This window comes from Elgaria multicarinata, chromosome 7, assembly GCF_023053635.1.
Source record: "Elgaria multicarinata webbii isolate HBS135686 ecotype San Diego chromosome 7, rElgMul1.1.pri, whole genome shotgun sequence".
In the NCBI taxonomy this organism is placed as follows: domain Eukaryota; kingdom Metazoa; phylum Chordata; class Lepidosauria; order Squamata; family Anguidae; genus Elgaria; species Elgaria multicarinata.
The window spans coordinates 53,845,791-53,869,335 of NC_086177.1; the positions used below are offsets into that span (position 1 = coordinate 53,845,791).

Sequence of the window (23,545 nt, forward strand, 5' to 3'; positions counted from 1 at the left end):
AAAGCTATTAGAACATTTTATATTGCTGCGTTTGAAGCTGAACAATAGAACAGAACTATGAAAGATACTAGCTTTAACAAAGGTTCCTAATTGAATGAGCAACGTATGGACTTAGGATCTACGTCTTAGGCTAGGGTGACTATTTATACAGTACATCATCGAAAAAGGGACAGAGATTTATATAAAAATTGCACATATTGATTTATCAGTATAGATGCAGATTTAGAAGTAATGACTATAGTTTAAATAGAAATACACTTTATCTCACCATACTGGAGAGGATTGTGACCAACTGACCCGCTCAGCTGTCCAGGGGGTAAGCGTGGATAGGCAACGTCAAGCCCCTGCTGCTCTTCCTTCTTTTGGTTTTTTTTAAACCAGACTTGGACTGGAGAGACCTTCAAATAATAATAATAGTAATAATAACAACAACAATAATAATAATATTATCTGTTACCCGCCTCTCCCTCTGGATCAAGGTGGGGTACAAAATAGAGGACTCTCCTCTGTAAAGTAGGATGCCTGGCTACCCTATCTGGGGCCTCACAGGCTCTTCTCTCAGTGGAACCCCCAGATGAGGTGGCTTAGCTTTCTGTTCTTTCTTGACTTTGGATTGATCCTAAGGTGGCCACCGGCACTGCTACTGATCTCTCGGCAAAATTGCCACTTGGATTTTAAAGGACAAAATGAAAAACAGTGACTGAGTTCAGACATCATGATAACCTATGATGTGTTATCACATCATCTGTCAGGATATTTTTTTTAACCCATGATGGCTTATTTGGCCAAACTCACTCTGTTAACCTACGGTCTGCAGAGTGGCTTATTTTAACCCATCATAGGTTATTTGGTGGTCACAATGGGTAATTTTGGTCACCTACAGTCGCTTGGCAAGAGCTAGTTGCGGGATTTCAGCATAACCTTTGGCACTCCTGATCTAGATTTTAGTGGAAATTCTCCAGCAAATATCTGTGAAACCTATGTGTAATAATTAATCATCCATACAGCTCATGGCTTATGGTGGAAAATTGAAGTATTCAGCAGCCTTTTATGCTTTGGATGGCACTGGAACCTCAAACCTTGAACCACAAATCCTGATAAAGGGAGGTGGCAGTAGTAAACAGGTCATCTATGTGGATCTTCCTGCCCCAGAAAATGGAGTAAGACAAGACGAAGAAATAGTACTGATGGAGGTGAGAATAAAATATTTCAGTTAAATGAGTAGATGCTTTTCCAGCAAGATGCTCTTTGTGCAAATATTTCTTCTTGTTTATTTTTTATTTGTTTGGATAAATAAAGTAGTGTTTGTTTGGGCACTATTTACCTCATGCAGCATTTACCTCATCCTGCATGATACCATTGTGTCACACAGACAAAATCTAGGAAGTAGTCCTGGGGGGGGGGGGCATATTAACATTTCATATGTATTGTGGAAACATGTCACTCCTAGATCAAGGCTTTGCTTGGAAACATTTAGATAGGGTAGATGGAAAACCCATATGAAGTTATAGTAATGGATCCAAGGCATTCTAGCACAAGCGCTAGTGAAAGACATCTTGACATGCCGTGTCACAGCATGTGAGGGATGTGTTACGGTACATGTTAAATAAGGAAGGCATGGGCTGTAGTATATGAACTCTAGTGGGCTATAAAAAAGACTTGAAGAAGTCTTGTGCAAAGACTATTTGTAAACAAAAGAACTTACCTGGGTATGGGGTCACCTTTCTCAAGCAGTGCTCTTCCCCTGGGTTGGAAAGAGCCCTTCTATAAGCAGAAGAGGCTTTCTGCTATCGAAAGAGCACCTTTGGATCCAAGCCGTGGTGTGGGCTGCTCTGAAAATGACCTCTCTTCAGCGTCTTTCAAGTTCAGGCACAGCACACTAGTTTAGAGCAGGAAAGGTCTACAAGATGATTTTGTGTGACCTTCAGTCAGTAACTGTTGCCCTACTAGGCAAGTGAAGACAAGATGATGATGAAAGTATCTTGGTTTCCCTTTATGAAAACTTGGTCAAGTGTGGAAGTGGCTTGTTGTTATGTTCTACTAACCTTGCATAATGCTGTGCTCATAAAATCAGGTTTTTAATGGACAATAAATCTAAATAAAACAAAACTACACCATCGATCATATATATATTTGAAAGTATTTCTTTTCCTTTATAGAGTGCCTGGAAATATTTCAACTCCGTTTCTGATGAACCTGTCTCACATTCTGACTTCATGTCAGTGCTGAGCAACGTAGAGTACATTCTTATAAAGGCATCCTATGGCCAAGGATTACAGCAAAGCAGGTAAAACTGCCTTATAAAGTACGAGTAACTTTTATAAAGTATGGATTATAAGCACGGGGCCTTATTACCAGTGGTTCTGAAGGCCTACACCCCCCCAAAAGCTCCTGAAAATTGGGGAGCCGTCCAAAACAGCCTTCAATGCAGCGTGAGTCATGATGCTCTGAAGTTGGAAGTGAAAACTGAGCATGTGAGGAAATATGCTTGCACTATAATAAATAAATAATAATAAATTTATTTCTTACCCGCCTCTCTGTTTGGATCAAGGCGGGGAACAACAATAAGTATAAAATACATAAAACTGAATTAAAAACATAATACATTATTAAAACATCCTAAAAAACATCCTAAAATTACACTGGATAGGCCTGCTGGAATAGTGCAACATGCTTTGGTCCAAGCCTTACATGATTTTCTGGGAAAATAATAGCTAATTTTTTCCAGTGGTTGGCATGCATATTACCAGTGCATCTTTGAGAGGTTGTCAAGAGAGAGTGGTAAAGCAGCAGTTTCTGCAGCTGAAACTCTCCCCACGGCCTGAGTTCGATCCCAGCGGAAGCTGGTTTCAGGCAGCCGGCTCTGGTCGACTCAGCCTTCCATACTCCTGAGGTCGGTAATATGAGTACCCAGTTAGCTGGGGCAAAGGTAATCACGGCCGGGGAAGGCAACGGCAAACCACCCCGCTATAAGGCCTGCCAAGAAAACGTCAGTGAAAGCTGGCATCCCTCCAAGAGTCAGTAATGACTCAGTGCTTGCACAAGAGGTTCCTTTCCTTTTCCTTTCTTCATACATATACCTGTTTCTCTGCACAATACAAAGTGCTGGTTATCACCTATAAAGCCCTCTATGGTTCAGGTCCAGGTTCTCCAAAAGACCGAATTCTCCCATATTAGCCTGCCCATGCGCTGAGATCTTCTGGGGAGGCCTTTCTTTCAGTCCCACCGATATCCCAGGCACGCCTGATGGGTACGTGGGAGAGGGCCTTCTCGGTGGCTGCTCCAAGGCTTTGGAACTCCCTTCCCAGGAAGGCTAGGCTAGGCTGGCTGGCTCCCTCTGTGCTACAGTTTTGGAGGCAGGCAAAAACTTCTTTGTTTTAGCAGGCTTTTGGAACTATACTGGACCTGTGTTAATGTATTGGATTCCCCCTCCCCTTTTAACATGTTTTTAATTTTACTGTAGATTTAATTCTGTTTTAACTTTTGTAATTTATATTTATATGTTTTAATTGTATGTTTTAATCTTGTAAACTGCCTTGAGTCCCAGTACTGGGAAAAAGGCAGGAAATAATAATAATAATAATAATAATAATAATAATAATAATAATAATAATAATAATAATAATACAAGAAGGTGTCGGGGCTGTCTCTAGGTCAGCGGTGGTGAATGTGTGACCTCCAGATGTTAGACTGCAAGTCCAATTAGCTCTAGTCACCATAGCCAATGATGAGAGATAATGGAAGTTGTAATCCAACAACCTCTGGAAGATTTCACATTCCCCTATCCCTTCTCTAGGCCAGCTTTCCCCAACCTGGTGCCTTCAGATGTTTTTTGACTTCAACTCCCATCAACCCCAGCTGGCATGGCCAATGATCAGGAATACTAGGAGAGAAAGTCCAAAGCACCTGGGGGCCATTAGGTTGGGGAAGGCTACTTTAGATCTTCATGACATTCAATTTCCTGCCACTGCCCTAGAAAAACCAAACCTGAACTTCGGCATTTAGTTCTGCATCTTAATTTCTACAAACATTTCCTGAGCCAAAACCTTTGCATAATAAGCCAGCCCAATCACTACAAAGTTGTAAACTGCCAATGTTGCAGCTTCTGTTTGGTAAATGAACACTATATTGTTATTTTGTTTTTTTGTAAATATCTCTTAGAATTTCAAACGTCTCCATGGAAATTGCCATGAAAGCTGAAGACACATCCTTGGTTAAGGAAACAGCTCATCACATTGAGAAATGCCTGTGCCCTACAGGTTATGCAGGACTCTCATGTGAGGTATGTTATGTCTTCGTGAAAGATTTAATAACAGGAAAACGTCTTACTGTTGCTTAAAATGCCTTCTTAACAAGCAAATGCGTTTGTTAATCACGTATCACTCTTTTCCTACATGTAGGACTGTGCACGTGGGTACTACAGGGAAAAACATGGAGACACAACCCTAAAAGTATCCCCCTCACGACTTCCACCTTGTTTGCCATGCCACTGCAACAACCACAGTGATTCTTGTGATCCAAAAACAGGAAAGTGTTTGGTATGTGAAACCCCATTGCTAGGTTTGTTTTGTCACAGCATCAAAACTTTAACAGCACAGAAGGAAAGATTATGAAAATCCTATTAAATTCCAAAATGAAAAATGAAAATGTGAGATAATCTTTCAAATACTACATTTTAAGAGCAAACATTGCTGCAAGCTTTGCTGGATTAATTGGTGACCAGGCAGTACAATTGCAAGTGTGATTGCTTGCTTAAAGTATTTTTACCCTACTCATCAAAATAAGATCAATAAAACTACAGCAGATAAGACAGGTCCTCCCTGCAGGTTTATAATCTAAAAGACGCAACACACAAGGAAAGCAGGATGGGGCGTTAAGAGGAAAACAAGCAAACCCAGGCATAAGTACATTTTAAAGTTTACAAAGAAAATAAGTCCCTCTGGATTCAGTGGAACTTTCTTTCTAGAAAATATGCTTAATATTGCTGTCCTAATCAAGTAGAGTTTAATTTCCGGATTTTAAAATCAACATTAGTTCATCACTAGTAGGAATGACTTGAATCCTAAGTATTGAGACTGCAATTCAAATACCCTCGACAAGAACTGGGCATATTAGCTCTTGTTTTTTTTATTACATGGACACTAGTGTCTGTATACCTGGACATTCCATATACCCCATTGCTTTTCTGTATTGCAGCCTCTTTGTTATTCCTTTGATGTTTATGGGAAAAGGAATGTTCCATTCTGTCAGCCACAAACCTCTCTTGGCTGTCTGCATTGTTAATAATAGCATTGTATATTTACTGCATTGTTAATAATAGTTTACTGCATTGTTAATAATAGTTTACTGCATTGTTAATAATAGCATTGTATATTTACTGCATTGTTAATAATAGTTTACTGCATTGTTAATACTAGCATTGTATATTTACTGTGTAGTATCCAACTGCTGCTTCACTTATGCTAGTGACGTACCGTTACCATAATGTGGGCTCTCCCACACTAGAGGCATTCAAGAAGCAGCTGGACAACCATCTGTCAGGGATGCTTTAAGGTGGATTCCTGCATTGAGCAGGGGGTTGGACTTGATGGCCTTGTAGGCCCCTTCCAACTCTGCTATTCTATGATTCTATCAATATGCCAATAGGCTAAGCTGGTGCAGTGAGATTCCCTGGAAAACTTATTCCCCCACCTTACGCTATTGTCATAGTGCTAGAGGCTGCTTATGCTAGCAGTTTGTTAGCAGTGTAACCGGAGCTGCAGGGTTGGATACTGCCCATTGCCTGGACTGGTTTTTGGTTTCGCCTTTTTTAAAAGCGTTATTATGTTTCTTGTAGTGGGCTTTGCTTCCTTTTTTTAAAAAAATCCTGCATTGTTGCTTCCTAGGACTGCAAACACAACACAGTTGGTGAACACTGCAGTGTTTGCGCTCCAGGCTATTATGGCAAAGTGACTGGATCTGTCAATGATTGTTCTCTGTGTGCATGTCCAAGAAGGAGTCCTGGGAGGTAACTAAAAATTAACTTGGATGTCTTTAATAATTACTGTTCTTATACGTACTGTTGCCCAGTAGTACTGCAGCAAGGATGGAGGCTACCGTCAGCTGTATTTCTAGGGATTTGTAAAGTACCTCTTTTTGCATACCTGGGCCAAAAAGAATTATTGTGTTATCAGGCTTGGTGTAGGTAGTTTAAACACATGGTGAAATGGCAAATCCAGTGGCTAGACCCAAGATCATACCAGAGAATGTATGTTGAGGATTGTGCCTATATCCAGTTGAGAACCAGTTTGTTCAGATAGTAGAATTACAGTAAATGGTAAATCTTTTCCTAGTCAGTAGTTCTTCAGGCAGCAGCATTGCGTAAACACCCTTACACACTGAAAATGTGGATGTCAGAGAGAACGTGAGGTGCCAGTTCTCTGTGTAAAGGAGGCTTTTTCATCAGGATGTTTAAAAGTTCTTATTCCTTTTCTTTCCTCAAGCTTTAGTGCCACGTGCATTATGAAAGGTGTTAATGATTTCCTCTGCGATGCTTGTATCACCGGATATGAAGGGCAATACTGTGAAAGGTGAGAGGCGTAGGCCCATTAAGAGGTTTGCCACAAATGTGCCATTTACCTGGTGTGTATGTACACCCGAAGGTAAACACATTACATGGATGCAATAGATGTTGTCAAGTTGAAGGATGTTGTTTGTTTTGTTGGAGTGTTTTATAATAGCAACACACTTAAGGACTGAGCAACTGTACCTGATTTTTAAAGGGGCATTTGCTGGCCTTCTCCATTGCTACTTAGGCCATAGCTAGACCTAAGGTTTATCCCTGGATCGTCCAGGGGTCAAACCTGTTCATCTAGGTGACACACAGGGGATCCAGTGCTCAGGCAGGGGCGAACCCTGGATGATCCCAGGATAAACCTTAGGTCTAGCTGTGGCCTTAGACAAGCCTGTGGAGGCTTCAACCTTAAACATAAGAACATAACTGACATGCTGGATCAGACCAAGGGTCCATCTAATCCAGCACTCTGTTCACACAGTGGCCAACCAGCTGCCGGCCAGGGACCAACAAAGCAGGACATGATACAACAGCACCCTCCCACCCATGTTCCCCAACAACTGATGCACACAGGCTTCTGCCTCTAATACTGGAGATAGCACACAACCATCAGGGCTAGTAGCCATTGATAGCCTTTGCCTCCAGGAATTTATCCAAGCCTCTTTTAAAGCCATCCAAATTGGTGGCCTTCTGTGAGCTCTGTATTCACCCCTGGCCTAGAGGCTACCAAGGGTTTTGGGAGGAAGTTAAGAGAGAAATTCCTTTGTTAGCTCTGATCTGTAATTGGAGATAACAAGGGGGATTCCCCTTACTTTATGCACAGTTCCTCTTTCTAAGGCCATGGCTAGACCTACAGGTGTAGCGCGACGGAGGAGGGAGGATCTCGCGAAGTGGAAAAAGGGGGATTAAAGGCTATGCCACTATCCTGGGGCAAGGGAGGGATCATGTGGATGCACAGGGATGATTCCGGGGCGATCCCCGTGATATCGGCAGGTCTAGCCATGGCCTAAGTGCTGTACTGGATGAGTATGCTTCATTGTCCTTCACATTCTATGCGTGGGGAAGGGGAAAGTGAAGGACAAGCAAAGCTGGCTCCCTAGCCAACTGGAAGATCTCCAATGGGCAGGGACCCCATAGCATCAGGGGCAGGGAAACAGTGACATCAGAGGGTGGGCCTTGACCCCTGATGTCACAGGCAAGATCCTGGCCCTGACATTTGCTGCCCCACAGGAAGATATGAGATGGAAGCAATCAGGCCCTCAAAGCCAGTGTGGTTTTCCACACCTGCAATATCTAAACGTGCCACAACTGGACATTCAAGAAATGCTAATTTTCTTTTCTTTCTCTGTAGATGTTCTCCAAGTTATTATGGAGATCCTAAAGCACCTGGTGGCACCTGCCAGCCGTGTCAGTGCAATCCAAGTGGCTCTGTCCACAGTAACTGTCATCATATCACTGGACAATGTGTCTGTAAGCAAGGTGTAACTGGGCAGCTATGTGATGAGTGTGAATCAAGGCACATTCTTGTGGGAAATGAATGTGTATGTGAGTGCCATTTTTTATTCTATATTTTTTTAAAGGGTTGTATGGGGGCATGAACAGGTGGTGTATTTTTTTATAGTACCAAGGTTCAGTTGTTAATTGAATTTATATCCATCCTTTCTACTAAAAGTCACACACAAAGCAGCTAACAATAATAAAATACAGATTTTATCAGAAAAACAGATCCATTATAACACTACTAAAAATGTAGCAGTGGGGGAAAAAATAGCACTCAACAAATTAAAACCCCTTCAGCAACAGACCCACTTACATGGAAAGGTGTGCTGGAATAAAATCGTCTTTGCCTGCTGGTAACACAAAGGGAATCATCCTCTCTTGGCAGAGACTTCTAGAGTCTTGGGAATAGCCACAGAGAAGTCCTTCTGTTGCGTCCCCACCAAACCTGCCTCCGTTGGTGGCAAAGCTGAGGAAAATCTTTTGGATCCATCAGCTTCCAGGGGCATCGTGATCGCCCCCCCCCCCCCCCAGACAACAGAACAATCGAAAGCTCCTCCACCCCTAGATCACCGTCATCTCACCCAACGCAGAAAACCAAATCCAAAGTGTGCCTTGCTGAATGAGTGGGCCAAGATACTAGTTGGGACAGACCCATGGTTGCCATGGAGACCAAGAAGTCCTGAACCACAAGGTGGTCTGAGCACAACAAGACTCCAGCAGCAGCAGCACTGTTCCGCAAGGCTGCAATCCTAAGCACACTTACTCAGAAGTCAGTTCTACTGGATCAATGGGACTTACAGTAAATATGATTTGCCACCTCTACTATAAGAGATTTTTCAGTATGAATATTTCTTATAGTACTTTTGGGGAAATTGTTTTGTTCGGCTATCTTTATGAAGATCATTAATGATTTTGTGGATTTTATTTGGATAAATGTTAAATGCTTGTAGTGTGTGTGTTCTTTTATGACTTATGGACTCTTTGCTGACCTTTTTCCCTGGAGAACGTTTATCTGGATAATGACATAAGAACTTAAGCCGCTGAAAAATACTTTTTCTTACTTTTTCTTTACATCTTGTTAATAAATTGTTCTTTGGCTACCAGTTTGAAGGTTATCTCTCTTCTGGCTTCTCCACACCCTCCTTTTTTCTTTTCTTTTTTTAGCATTAGCAGTATTCGTAGGTTAATGCACATATCTATGCAAATAAGCCTATTAAACTGGAACTAATATTTTTGAAATGGTTTTTTCAGCATGTGATGATGACTGCACAGGATTATTGTTAAATGATTTGGATAAACTTGATGAAGCCATGCTGTTAGTAAACCTCACTGGTGCTATCCTGGCACCATATGGGATACTTTCAGATTTGGAAAATGCAACAAAAGAGTTAAAGGTGTGTATGCAACTGTTTAATTTTTGTGTTGCCTTGCTGTATGAGTAGTTTTTTTTGTTCTGCTTTATCATTGTGGTTAAATCTGGAAGCTGATCTGAGCATCCTAGTTGGGTCAAAGAGACACGATAGAAATAATTACCTATACAAATAAATAAAAATAGAAAGAAATAATAAATAGAAAGAAATGATTTGTGTTGGATCCATACTTAAATGAGACTCATTGAATTGAATGGACTCATAACTAACTTCATTTCAAAGGGTCTATTCACATTCCCATGGATTGCATCAAGTCTCCTCTAAGTGTGACTAAGCCTGGATCAAACTCTATGCCTTCTGTGACAAAAGTCTGGTTCAAGTCATGAATAGTTCTGCTCAACAACTCCATTCAGCATACCTAGCTAGCAAGCTCTGTTTATAATAAGCGGTTTCTATAGTCATACAGTTGGATAATGTCTTGCTGTTTTTTTCTTGTTCAGTGGACTAGTGTAGTTAAGGCAAGGAAGTTCTTATGTCCAAAGACTCTATTCAAAGATTCCTTGAAGTAGCAAATTAAATGGAGAAAGCATATGTAAGGGCAGGTATTTGGAGAACATGACCAGGAGAATGCTGTTGCGCCCGTGTCCTGCTTGTGGGTTCCTGGTCGACAACAGGTTGGCCACTGTGTGAACAGAGTGCTGAACTAGATGGACCCTTGGTCTGATCCAGCGTGGCTCTTCTTATGTTCTTACTTTCCCATATAAGATATGTACAGTATATCCCCCTTTGTATGAGTCACTTGGGCTTCTCTAATCTATAGAATATTTAAAATGTCTCTTGTACATGGCATTCTGTACTGCTTTCTATTTTATATTCAGTCTATACTTAATTTTAGTTGAGGAAACGTTGATCTTGCTAGCTTTATTTAATGAAGATATAAGTAACTTTTCTATATATAATATTCTCTGAGCAGTTTAAAATTAGATTATCTCTTGGAAGTGGGGGTGATATATACATAGCTAGATGTTTAAACACACTGTGAAATGTTATTCCAAACATATTTTTTTCATTTATAAATAACATCCAGATTTGAATCCAGAAACTAAGGGTGTAACTTAATATTGTTTATGTTTATGATGTCACATAAACATCTTGATTGAATTAAAATCTTGCACTTGGATAGAGATCAATTTACTTTTCATTTTAATAATAGTTCCATTGTCTTACATGCCAAATGTTTAATGATAGTTTGTTTGACTTGGTCAATAAAAAATAAGCATATTCTAATATGTTTAAATAATGTCACTTGCGCTTGCTGTATAGGCATTCTGGAAAGCTCTGGTGGTAATGTTAGAGGAAGTAGGCTCTTAAATTCCTTATCTACTTTCAAATTCATGGTCAGAGGAGATGGTTAGAGGAAGAATCATAGTTCAGTGGTAGAGCACATGCTTTACATGTTTGAAGTCCGAGGTTCAATCCTTGGTATTTCCCCATAGGGGTTTCTGAAACCCTGGAGAGCCACAGCCTGCCAGAGTTGTCAATAGCTGAGCAAGATGGTCCAATGGTCTGGCTCAGTGTAAGGTAGCTTCATATTTATGTATTTATGATTACACATATATTTCACTTTTTTTCCTCCTGCAGGGAATGCAAGATGGCCTACATGGCCCTCTTCCTCTCCATTTTATCCTCACAACAGTCTTGTGAGTTAGGTTAGGTGGAGAGTCAGTGACTGGTCGAAAATCACCCAGAGAGCTTTATGGCTGAGTGGGGACCAGAACCCGGGTCTTCTGAGTCCTAGTCCAACACTCTAACCATTACACCACACTGGCTCCCTAGCCATGAATCAATGGTATTTAAATGCATACTGTTACTTCTAGGGGTCATTTTGGACTAAAGAAGAACCAACCTACTCAATGGAAAGTATGAGCGACCATCTTGTAACTCTATCAGATGATACAGACAAGATGGACAATGAGGTAGGAGTCTTTCCTTATAATTTCCAGTTTAACTCTTAGAAACTGTATTAGGAAAATTACCATAGAGATTTACCTATAAGATTTACCAAAATTAAATCATCAATCAAAACTAATACATTGAATTGTGGTTGCTAGTTGCTAGACTATAGAAAAGATAAGCGTTGCCTAAATTTAGTACTTATTTAAAAAGTTCCATTACATAAAACTATTCTGCCATTACTAGATATTTTCCAACATAGATTTAGGATGTTGTTATTACCAGCTATGCCTTTTTAAAATAATATTGCTTTTAAACACTTGAAAAATATAAGAAAAATATACAGCTACGGCCTTTCCTGGACAGGGATAACCTAGCCACTGTTGTGCACACAGTGGTAACTTCCAGATTAGACTACTGCAATGCACTCTATGTGGGGCTGCCCTTGAAGATGGCTTGGAAGCTGCAGCTAGTGCAAAATGCAGCAGCTAGACTTACATCTTACAGAGACCATTTAACACCGGCCTTAAAGGAATTGCACTGGTTTCCAATACGCTCCTGGTCAGAATTCAAGGTGTTGGTAATGACGTTTAAAGCTTGGGACCTCAATACTTGAGGGAGCGCCTCTCCCTATAAATGCTTGCCTGAGATTTGAGATCTGTTGGAGGAGCTCTCCTCTGCATCCCACCAACGTGAGACATACACTATGGTGGAACATAGGAGAGGGCTTTCTCTGCTGTGGCACCCTAGCCCTCCCCTTGGAGGCCTGACTGGCACCGGCACTGGCTTCATTTTGGCGCCAAGCTAAGACATGGCTTTTTAACAAAGACTTTGATGGCTAAATTCACCAAGCCTGTACATAGTTTTAATTGTTTTAATTGGTTCTACTTTTTAAAAATTCTGTACTGGTTTTAGCTTATTAAAGGTTTAATTTGTTTTTAGCTGTGTATAGTTATTGTTTTATATTGTTTGTAAGGTTTTATCTGTACGCTGTCCTGAGATCCTTGTGATATAGTGTGGGATACAAATATCTTAATAATAATATTATAATAATACAGTTGAAACTCCCAAAAACTTGGAGTTATAATGGTGAAAATTCTTATGGGTATGTGAGATTGGCCTATACCGGCATTTTACACTTCTTGAAGGATCTTTTCCTGAAGAAAAAAATCATCAGAAAAACATTAAATCAATTAATTTCACAGGGTAATTTTAGTTTCTGTTATGATTCAGTGTGAATGATAGGCATGTCCTTCATTATTTGGTACAGCCATTAAAGCTACTGTTTTAACCAGGAACTTAAATAAATCTTCATTTGATTTTATGCTAGTTAACTAGAATATTAGGAAGAGGAGACTATCTCAACAGTGCTACAGAAAGGACCTTGAGCAAGAGTCGAGAATTGGCTATATTTATTGACACATTACAGGAAACAATTAAAGGTAATGTGCTTGGTGGGTAAGCTATGGACAATTATATTTTTTGGAATAAGAATAATGATTTATTCATGTCTAAAAATAGTTATATAGAAAAACTGTTTTTGCTGTATTTGTACAAAGTAGTAAAATAAATATCTGAAGGAGTAAAATAAGGCTATCTGAAGGAACGCCTCCTTCAGGACCCTAAGGTCATCCTCAGGGGTTCTTCTCCGTGAGCCCCTGCCAAAGGAAGTGAGGCAAGGGGCTACGAGGAGGAGGGCCTTCTCTGCTGTGGCACCCCGGCTGTGGAATGAGCTCCCTAAGCAGGTTCGCCTGGCACCTACACTATATTCTTTTTGACACCAGGTGAAGACTATTTTATTCTCTCAGCATTTTAACAGTGTATAAATTTAATTTTAACTTTACTGTTTTAAATTTGTATTTAAAAATTGTATTTCTGCACTGCTGCTGATTTTATCCTGGTTGTGCTTTTATATTGTATTTTACATTATGTTTTTATACTATTTGTTTTATACTTTGAACGGTTTTAATTTTTGTGAACCGCCCAGGGAATTTCGGCTATTGGGCGGTATAGAAATTCAATAAATAAATAAATCCTAACTGCGTTTTCCCTTTTCTATTTAGTGCTTGTGGAAGTGGCAACATCTCTTAATGAAACATTAGGAACTGATTTTCCATTGTCGAATAGGACATTTCAGGAACTGCAAGATGAGATTCCTCTCATGTTGAACACAATGCATGGAAGAAATTTCAAGCAGCTGCACCAAAATAGCACTCTTGAACTAAAGTAAGCTCACTGACGTTTCGGGGCATGCTCGTATTAATAGATGCAAGGAAGGTACCGAAAAACATATCTCAAGTGTTTGTAAGAGAATAGATTGCAGGAAGTAGGCACTGGCATGCACAAGATATTAATTTAAATAGAAGCAGGAGGTTTGGGCCATACTTAAAATTTTTAAAAACCATAATGATCAATTTATTTTGAGATGAGGTTTACACAAAACCCCAATTTCCGGTTTGGGGAACTATGCTAGTTATTGTAGGCAACTCATGTCTTACGGGAGCAAATTGTTCTGAGGCCATAGCTAGACGGGGCGATATCGGAGCATCCCTGTGCGTCCACATGATGCACAGGGGATCCCGGGCGCAGGGAGGAATGATCTCTCCCTTGCCCCAGGATATCACCCTACCCTTTCAGCCTGCTTTTTCCGTGGTCTCAGGATGATCCTGAGACCGCGGAACGTGTGGGTGGCTGGCGCAGTTTGTCCTGGCTCCACACGGTTACATTGGGGGTGGGGGTGGGGAGCAAGGAGTTTTTTTAAAAAAAACAATAACCACGTACCTTTGAGAGCTCGTGTGCGCCTGTTTTTCCCCCCAAAAAACCCAAAATGGCGGGCACGACATCCTGTTTGTCCGAGGCCATCGTGCACCACATGTAAACAGAGGGGGAGATCTCGCAATAAAAATGTCACAAGATCCTCACCTCTCCGTAGCGCTAGATCCATAAGTCTAGCTGAGGCCTAAGTCTGTTTTTAGAGGGAGTCAGCTTGCAATCTGGATTTGTTAAATACCTAGAGCACATTTTCTATTACATGGGATGTCTGTCAAACAATAAAGGCAATGTTCTGTATATACTGTATATCTTGGAGACAATTCCATTGTTCATAAGGTAGATGATTTTGATGAGAAAATAAGAAACTTGTGTTCTAGCCTGTTGCTACTATATGGTTATAATTGTTACATTAAAATGGAAACATGTAAAAGTAATCAATGCTGGTAAATAATTGAACGTTATTTCGTTTTTAAAAATAAATTTGAACAAATGTATTTCAGAAGAATTCAAGATCATTGCTAAATAGTATTTAAGAAGATGCCATAAGTTCAGTTTCTTTTGATTACTGTCAATATCGGAGACCATTTGAGAAGTCCTGATCATTTTTTGGCAGACCTTTTGTTTCCCACAGGTCACTGCTGTATAATTTTGCATGAAGGGAGGAGCAAATGGGCTGTGTTCACCAGCACTCTGCTTCACCCCTTGAGGTTAGATCTAATGTGTTAGGGGCCATTTGCAACCATAATAGGACTTTCTCCGTCTCTCCTCAACAGTGTAGCGCTGTGAGCTGTCCAAAATTTTCTCTGGAGGGTTTCCCAACTCTCTGGAGAAGATTCTGAAGGTGTGCAGGGTGGCGGGGGAATTGCCCTCTCATGGTTTTGCTGACTGAACTGGTTCTGTCAGTGGAATTACAGCATTGGATCCAACACCTGGTTTTAAAGCCATGCTGTTTTGTTTAAAGTGACCAGTGAATGCAGCCATTGTCAGCTTTATTGTGGAGAGGATCAGACAAAGTTTTTCTCGCTCAGGTAAACTCCTATTGACCTGATATGAGGATTCTTGTTATAATGTCAATATTCTAATGTCTCAGCATGGTATTTATAAAACAATTTTACTGAATGTGGGGATCATTTAACGATATCACTAAGAGTTTTCAACATTGCTAAGAAGAACTTACCATGTTATGCAGTTGTAAAATACAAAATGAATGTAAATCAGCTGCCTTTCATAGAGAGATGGTAGAATGGAATGGCTCAACATGCTTGGGGTGATAAATCCCTTTAGGGAGATTTATATTGAAGATGATCCTCCTTAGGGTGGGTGGATCAGATGGAAGTATTATGTACTCATTCTTAAAAGTGTGTGTAAATCAGCCTTTCACAGTTGGGTGCCCTTCAGATATTTTGAACTGCAATTCTCATCAATCTCAGCCAGCATGGTCAATGGTCAGGAATGTTGGGAATAGTAGTCCAAACATCTGTAAGGCACTGGTATAAACAATATCGGTATTTTCCAATGCTAATCCTATGAAGAGTAGACCCATTGAAATGAATGGGAATTACTTAGTTATAATTAACTTGTGTCATTCATTTCAGTGGATATACTTTATATAGGACTAACGTTGGATAATACCCATTGGTAAAAAGGTATACTAATGCCTACTGAAATGCTGTTCATTTACCTTCTTCTTATGGACTCAGCTATGATTCAAATAGATGTTTTTCAGGAAGTTGAAAGAGTGCTTTTGATCATGACAAATGATTTCTATAGTATAGTTTATTGAGGACTGTATGAGCTAAAAACGAAAACAAAATCCAAAGAAAAAGGTGGCAAAATATATATTAGGTAGATCCCAGCTTTCTGTAACTTTTGATATCTTCTACTTTTAAGAAACCTGTGAAATTTATTTACTGAGTATGTTTTCTGTATTTACTGAGTGTGATTTCTGTATTCATTAGAGCTGCAGAAAGATTATTAATACGAATCCAGAGAGAGTATTGGAGACCACAGCAAGAATTTAAGGACTTACAAAAAATAGTAAAAAGTACCTTATCAAATCGTAGCACCAGTCTTCAGGAAGCCAAGGATGTTGTGAATGAAGCTAGCAGAAACACCAATGAGACCAAGCGCCTGCTTTTTCTTATGAATAATAACCTCAAAGAGTTCAATGTAAGAGGACTAGCTGTGATTTTACATTAGTTATGTTTGAGTGAATAAAATAACCTCTAAGGAATAGTTTGTTTTAGAAAATGGATTGATATTAGCATTAGTATAATATATTGCATTTAAACTATGTTGTCCTTTAAGTACAAAATGCTGTATGTATTCTTTAATAGCTGCTGTTATAGAGTATATCAATAAATCCATAATTGCATTTGTGCCATAGCATAAAAAGTTGAATATTCAAGAAGACAAAGTGCTCGCTGTTACGCTGACCAAAGAAGGAAAAGTTCAGATGGATGCTACTGCTGCCCTTGCTAAAGATGTAATTAACTCTACATCTGTAAGTTACTGCACCATCAGTTAGCCATTTGATATAGTAAATTGTCTGTGATTCAGTACTAGCTAATTCTGAATTTTTAGAGTCTAGAAATCCACCGGGATGGACTGATCCTATGGAATGGCAAATTAAGGCAGCACGTAGATGACCTGGTCATGCAGATGTCCACTCGACAAGCTCTTGATCTTGTTTACAGAACAGAAGATCATGCTGCTGAGTTACAGAAAGTTGTTCATGCATTAAACAGGTGAGTGTGCGTCATGAAGATTAGGGTCTCGTTTAAACTGCAGGCTGCCTTCAAGCGTTGGGGAAATTAGAAGGTGCCCATCTGGTTTACTGAGAGTACCTATCCGGCCTCAGAGCTTGGCAGGCATCCCCCCCCCCCCCGCCGATGTGTGTGGGCCATTCAATTGACATCCTACATCCAGCCCATGAATCAACCATGTCATTTGGGCGTACATGCTTAGGATTTTAAGCACATAGATTCTATGCAAACCTGACCATGTGCAACATCACTCCAGTACTGATATTGGGGGCAACTAGAGTGGGGGGCACAGTTCCATTCCTCAGCCCACATGAGGCCAAGAAGGTCATCCAGAGTGGCCTACTGATGTTGAAGCCATTCTAAGTTTAGCTATTTCCTTAATTTTAAGATGTAATGCTTTTAATTGACATAGTATGGGGAAGGAAGGCAGTGATGCAGGAACTGGAATTTAAATGGCTACCCTCTTTATGGAAGCAAATAAACAAAATAACTAAGCCAAATAAAGGTTGAGAGCAAAGGGAAATTCAATTAGTGATTGCCTCGGGGGTGAAAGGGAATGTGCTAATCGCTATTCCAAGTATTAATATATGTTTTTCACTTCATGAAAATGCTCTCTTTTTAAAAAAAGTTCAACAGTCGAGCAAATCTAAGGATTAAAAAAGATTTCCAAAATCCTGTATTTATGCTACCAAATCTTGGAGTGTTATTACTGATTTACATTTTATGCTAAAAGGTCATGATTCTCTCTCCCCCACCCCACCCCGCTGCAGTGGTCTCTTGAATGTTAGAAATGTGTCTCTGAATGCAACAAATGCTGTCGATGCATACTCCACCATTAAAAGTCTGATTGAAAACGCAGACAGCCTGGCAAGCGATGCTTATAGGATTGTAACTGAATCAATGCATGTGGTAAGAGCTTCTCTGAGAATGGAAACATTCTGCATTCTTTTTAAAATAACTCCTTGGTCTTGTATCTGTTACGTATTTTACTCTCTAGAACAGGGGTGTAGAACCTCAAGCCCAGGGGCCGAATCCAGCCCACCTGGGATTCCAATCCAGCCTCCTGAGGCTAAAATGCTTTCAAGGCTTAGTTACTGGCAGAAAAGCTTTAAACTAAAATATGCTGATTTTTAAAAATTATTATTTTTAGCTGCACTCCTTTTGTTTTTGGCCCCACTCTCTAATGTAATGTAGCCTTCGGGCTGAAAGAGATTCAACACCCTTGTTCTAGAACCCGTTTCTTAGCCAGATTCTAACCACAACATCCGTCTTATTCTCAGACAGAGGCTCAGTTGAGACAATATGTTTCTCAACGGTGGTTTTAGAACTCCACAGTGGAGTTTTGTACACCACCGTTGAGAAATGTGTTTTTTATTTATTTATTTATTTATTTATTACATTTCTATACCGCCCAATAGCCGGAGCTCTCTGGGCGGTTCACAAAAACTGGTGGGAAAACTCCACCCCCCCATTGTAGTGGGTTTTTGGAAAACACTTCATGCTGAATACCCACGCTGTGCAGAGGAGTGTTCCTGCACAACCGTTGTGTTGTGTGGAAAAGATTTGGGCTCTAGAATTTTTCATTGCATTGAGTTGACTCTTCACACTGGCAAGAGTGGTGAAAGGAGTGAGTGCCGCTCTAGGTGAGCCACTGGGATGGTTTTTTTTGCAGCAATGGCTGATGGGATACCATCGGATTGTGGGAGGAGAGAGGGCGGAGGAACTGTCAAACGTCGCAATGGTTTTACTCAACTCCACAGTAGCCTACAGTTACACAATGGTGGAGTTAGAACATGCTGTGTGGGGAGTACATCCTAAAAACTCAACTGTTGAGTGGAGTTTTCACACTGCGTTGACTAACGTATTGTCTGAACTGAGCCAGAAAATCTGCTCCGTCCGGTTTGTCCAAGGTGGAACTTGCATGCCATACTTTGATTTCCAAGGTTGTGGCCACAACCCAGCAGGTCCAATATGTGCATAAGGGTTCTTTGTTGCCTTCCACATGAAGGAATATGATGTGAAAATGCAGTGAGAAATTCCCATGCATGCATGAGACATCATAACCTTGTGAGACTTTGGACTGGTTCCAGCCACTAACCCTAACAATTGATCCATCGTCGTCATTATTATTATTATTATTATAAAATGACTTAAAGTTTTTTAAAACTCTGAAAGTTAGGCTCCAATCCTGTGCACACTTACCTCTGAGTAAGCCCCATTGAACACAGTGAGATTTGCTTTTGAATAAGTATGCATAAGATTGCACTCTTCGGCATCTTTTATTTATTTATTTAAAATTTTTGTATCCCGCCCTATATCATTAAGATATCAGGGTGGTGTACAGATATTTGACAAGCCAAAATTGCTTTGGGTTCAGTGTAGATGTGTGTGTGTGTGTGCGCGCATGCGTGTGTGTATATATGTTACATTACACTTCATTTCTCTGCTGTCTTTTGGCCAAAAGCCCCCCAAAGCTTTTGGCCGAAATATTACAAAGTAATATACAAATACAATATTCAAACAATATATTAATACAAGTTTATAGTAGAAATATCACAACTATTTAAAACTAATAACAAAACCAAAAAAACCTCTGAAGGCTGAATATTGAAAAGCAAAAACCCATTGGTAAAAAGTCAGAAGAGAGCTAGAATATATATATGCCTACCGGGTCATAGCATCATATCATAAAAATGTAATACAAGAATTGCATTTAAATTATGTTCACAATATTACATTTGTGAACGCATTTCTACCCCATTTCTAGTATATTTGCTTGAGATCCCAGCATTTTTTCTGACAATGTTATATCACATTCTAAATATATGTGTATGCGTCACAATTAATCTTAAACCTAAAACAGAATAATATGTAAGCGTAAGAACTGATTCACTTAAATTCTGGCCTACCATTGTCACATAATGGTTTCTTTTTTAAAAAATGACAGTCATGTCAAAACTATAACTGTTTTTACTTTCCCCCCCAAATATAACAATGTCTCCTTGTTGTGTGGTTGTTTTAAGCCAAAAGAGACCGTTAATTCTACTGGAAAAAATGTTCTACATCTTAGTGTCAAGTATTTAACTGAAGCAAAAGGTTTGCACAAGAAGTCTGAAGGTAAGCATCTTAAAACATAGGGTGCTTATTAGATTTTGACAGTTGAACTAATAGCTATTAAAACAAGATGTGTAAGTTCAATTAAACTTCCCCTTGAGAGAGAAAGAGAGAGAGAGATGTTTGTTTTAAATAGTCCAGTAACAATTCACACAAGTTTACAAACTGTTCTTCAACCTTTTGCATCTCCTCTCCCGATGAAGTGTGTGTACAGAGATGCCTCCTCACTGAAGGCAATGTGGGATTTTTATTCCTTTGCACTCTTGGCACGTGTATCTGAATCCAAATCTAGGATGCATTTTTACACACAACCAGGAAATAAAGGATTTTTGGCTGGGTTTAAAAGTAATGTCACCCTAGCCGTCCCCAACCTGGTGCCCCCCAGATGTGTTGGACTATAACTTCCATTAGTTCCAGCCAGCATTTTTGTATTTATATTGACCTAGGTTCAAATCCCCATTCAGCCAGGAAACTTATTCTGTGACCTTGGGCCAGTCACCATTACAGCCTCCCCTACCTCATAGGGTCGTTGTGCTAACAAAATAAAGGGGGAGAACCCTGAATTCAATTCTGAGCTCTTCGTAGGAAGGATGGGATAAAAATGTAATATCTTGGCCTTTTTCAAGGCTGTATATTACCATGGGAATATAAATATGTAAGCAAACATTATAAACCTGAACCACTTCCAAATTTCCAGAAACAGTTGGACCAGATCATACTTGGCATCTCTCTAATTTGTTTTAGGGTATTACATGTGTGTGTCTGTGTTCCCTTGCAGCACATGGCATGGCTCACTAGCTCGAGTCGTATACAGCCATTTACTCTGCTAGTACCCTTTCAGAGCATATCTACTTCCTAGCTTTATCATACTGTAGCCTAGATTATCTAGGCTGATCTGGGGTGCCGGGAGGAGGAATGATGGGAAAGTTAGACCAATGGTCCTGCCTTGCATCTGTGCACTAAGTTTGATTGCCCTTCTACGTGTGGTTTCAGGAACTAGGCTACTATATCAGGATTACAAGTATTTTTCTCTGTAGGACTTGAGCCTGGATTAAACAAGATGAAGATGAAAGTAGAAAAAATTAAAGAGAAAGCTAGTGGAACTGCTCAACAGTTTAATGAGTCACTGTTGCAGCTGACGGCATTGCCAAATGGTAAGTGAAGTCTATCTTGACATATGGCTTTTCATTACATAAAGAAGTATATTTAACTTGAGCTTTGTTAGTCCTTTAGAATAGGAAAATCCAGCAGTTTCTTTTATGTCTTGAGCATGCAGAAAAGGTAAAACTTCAGTGGGTATGTAAGGATAAAAGGCCTAAATACCGTATCACTTTTTTGATGAGAAAGAGAGATCCACCACACAGTTAATGGACAAAAGAAAGGAAAAAGACATCAGTAAAAGCATTTTGTCTGCATTGCTATGTATCTATGCCAGCGAAAGATTCAGCTGTTGAATTTCTACCTGTTAAAGCTCTGAAATTAAAAACAAAACAAAAACAGAACGAACACTTTTGGCAGACCTTAAGCTGAAGAGGAGTTTTGAACTGAATTCTTTGGCTGTGTTTGCATATCATGTTAAATCAAACAGCAGGCTGATACACTCTTCCCTTCCCGCTCCTTCTCCTGTGTAGCCCAGATGCATTTGGAAGCTTTTGCTTAACAAACGTTGTTGAGTTTGATTAACTGTGGTTACCGTTAACTATGCTAACTTTCAAACAAGCCAACTTAAAACCATAGTTAATGAAGAGACCTTGTTTATGTCAACCATAGGTAAGATTAACCACAGTTCTACATCTGGATAACACAACCAATCATGATTAAACAAAACTGGAAGTTAAAACTTGTGAACTCCTCCTCCTGGTCCTGTTGATGTGGGATGGGGGTGGGAGCCATGACAAAGTGGGGAACACTTGAACCTGCAGCTCACCATGGCTCAGTCTTCTTGTTCATATTCCGCTAAATGATGATGTAGTGTAACGTGGAATGCGACCATTGTAATCATGCTGGATGAACAGTGAAGAAGACGACCCTGGCCTTAAAAATATGTGATCTATGTATAAGTGAAAAAGGAAATACCAGGCTTAGTAGAATCAGTTGTATTTAATTGTATTGTTCTAAATGATGAATGTAACAGTGGACTGTTAAATAGTTAATGCAGTGGGTATGATTGATTTAATGCCTACTGAATCCACAATAATTACTGTCTGAATGTCACGTTGGTAGTTTAAAATCTACCAACAGGGGTGGGTGACATGCAACCCAAGACTGTATGCGCTCCCTAGGGCCTTATGTACGAACTCCACTGCTGCCCCTGGACTGCTGAAATCTGGCGGTGCAGTGGCAAAAGTATTGATGGTGATTCAGAAGTGCTATGGTGTTTTCAAGCTAAATGTAGCCCACTTGAATCTCCATAGTGATTTGTCACCAAATTTCGGCGCAACACTACCATCCCCCCCCTCTGGGTGGTGCAGCAGCACGAGTGCAGCCCCTAAAAGGGACTGGGGGCTGGAAATTGGCCTCCTGACCACCCAAAGTTGCCCACCCCTTGTGGCTACCTGTGTGTTTGTGCCCATAAGGTAGCAGCAGCTTTGTGGGCTTTTTGGGAAGTGCCATTTAAGTTGGGAAAACAGCATGGGGGAAAGTACCGTATTTCTTCAATTCTAAGACGCCATCGATTCTAAGGCGCACGCCATTTTTAGAGATGTTAATTTGGGGGGAAAAGGGCATCTTAGAATCAAAGAAATACGGTAGTTTGTTTCCTGTCAAAAGCTGCCTGAATTTCCTGTCTGTGTCTGCCCTCCATGTCGGAGTTTTGTTTCTGCTGCAAAGCAAAACCCCACCGCCCTCCCTGCACAAACGCAGGACGAAGCAAGAGCCCTTCAGCCACCCTTCTGCTTCCTCCCCGCTGAGCCCAGGGTCGCGGCAGGAAGGATCTGCAGGGGCTGCGGGCAGGAGGGGGCTGGCTGAGGGGCAGCTCTCCGCTGCATCCAGGGCGCGAAACGCCAGAGTTTGGTTTCGCGCCTAAGAAGGGAGGGAGAAGGGGCGGGGAAGACGCGAATGGCTCCGTTTCCTTTATTGACTTGGAGTGACTTCTGCGCCGCCTCAGGCAAAAGATCCTCCTAAGTACCGCCACCACCACCCCAAACCCTCATATAGGGGGGGCGGATTCAGTTGTTAACCCTCGTTGGAGCTCACAGGTTAAAGCAGCAGCAGGTTTCCAGGAAGGAAAAGCAACGCCCCTGCAGAGGAACTTAACCACCAGGACTAAATAGCTTTGGATAGCCTTCTCCTCAGAGGATTTATCAAACCCGCTTTTGAGCCATCCAAATTGGTGACGGGACGTACTAAAACAAAGGACAATACCGTATTTCTTCGATTCTAAGACGCCATCGATTCTAAGACGCAGTCCATTTTTAGAGCTGTTAATTTAGGGGGAAAAGTGCATCTTAGAATCGAAGAAATATGGTATTTCCACCACCACCACAGCTTTAACGTAAAACACCAAAGAAACCCATGGG

At 40.5% G+C, this 23,545-nt stretch overlaps 1 protein-coding gene across 1 annotated transcript in view; it reads left to right on the plus strand.

Moving 5' to 3' along the window:
• Positions 1-23,545, plus strand: part of LAMA1 (laminin subunit alpha 1) — a 123,596-nt gene that overhangs the window by 65,346 nt on the left and 34,705 nt on the right. The window contains exons 26-42 of the mRNA XM_063131297.1: positions 1,008-1,193; positions 2,160-2,287; positions 4,162-4,282; positions 4,401-4,538; positions 5,886-6,007; positions 6,483-6,569; positions 7,905-8,098; positions 9,305-9,447; positions 11,301-11,399; positions 12,707-12,818; positions 13,440-13,602; positions 16,107-16,317; positions 16,535-16,651; positions 16,732-16,895; positions 17,684-17,822; positions 19,937-20,030; positions 21,065-21,181. Coding sequence (XP_062987367.1) covers positions 1,008-1,193; positions 2,160-2,287; positions 4,162-4,282; positions 4,401-4,538; positions 5,886-6,007; positions 6,483-6,569; positions 7,905-8,098; positions 9,305-9,447; positions 11,301-11,399; positions 12,707-12,818; positions 13,440-13,602; positions 16,107-16,317; positions 16,535-16,651; positions 16,732-16,895; positions 17,684-17,822; positions 19,937-20,030; positions 21,065-21,181 — 2,335 coding nt within the window. The remainder of the gene's footprint in view (positions 1-1,007; positions 1,194-2,159; positions 2,288-4,161; positions 4,283-4,400; positions 4,539-5,885; positions 6,008-6,482; positions 6,570-7,904; positions 8,099-9,304; positions 9,448-11,300; positions 11,400-12,706; positions 12,819-13,439; positions 13,603-16,106; positions 16,318-16,534; positions 16,652-16,731; positions 16,896-17,683; positions 17,823-19,936; positions 20,031-21,064; positions 21,182-23,545) is intronic.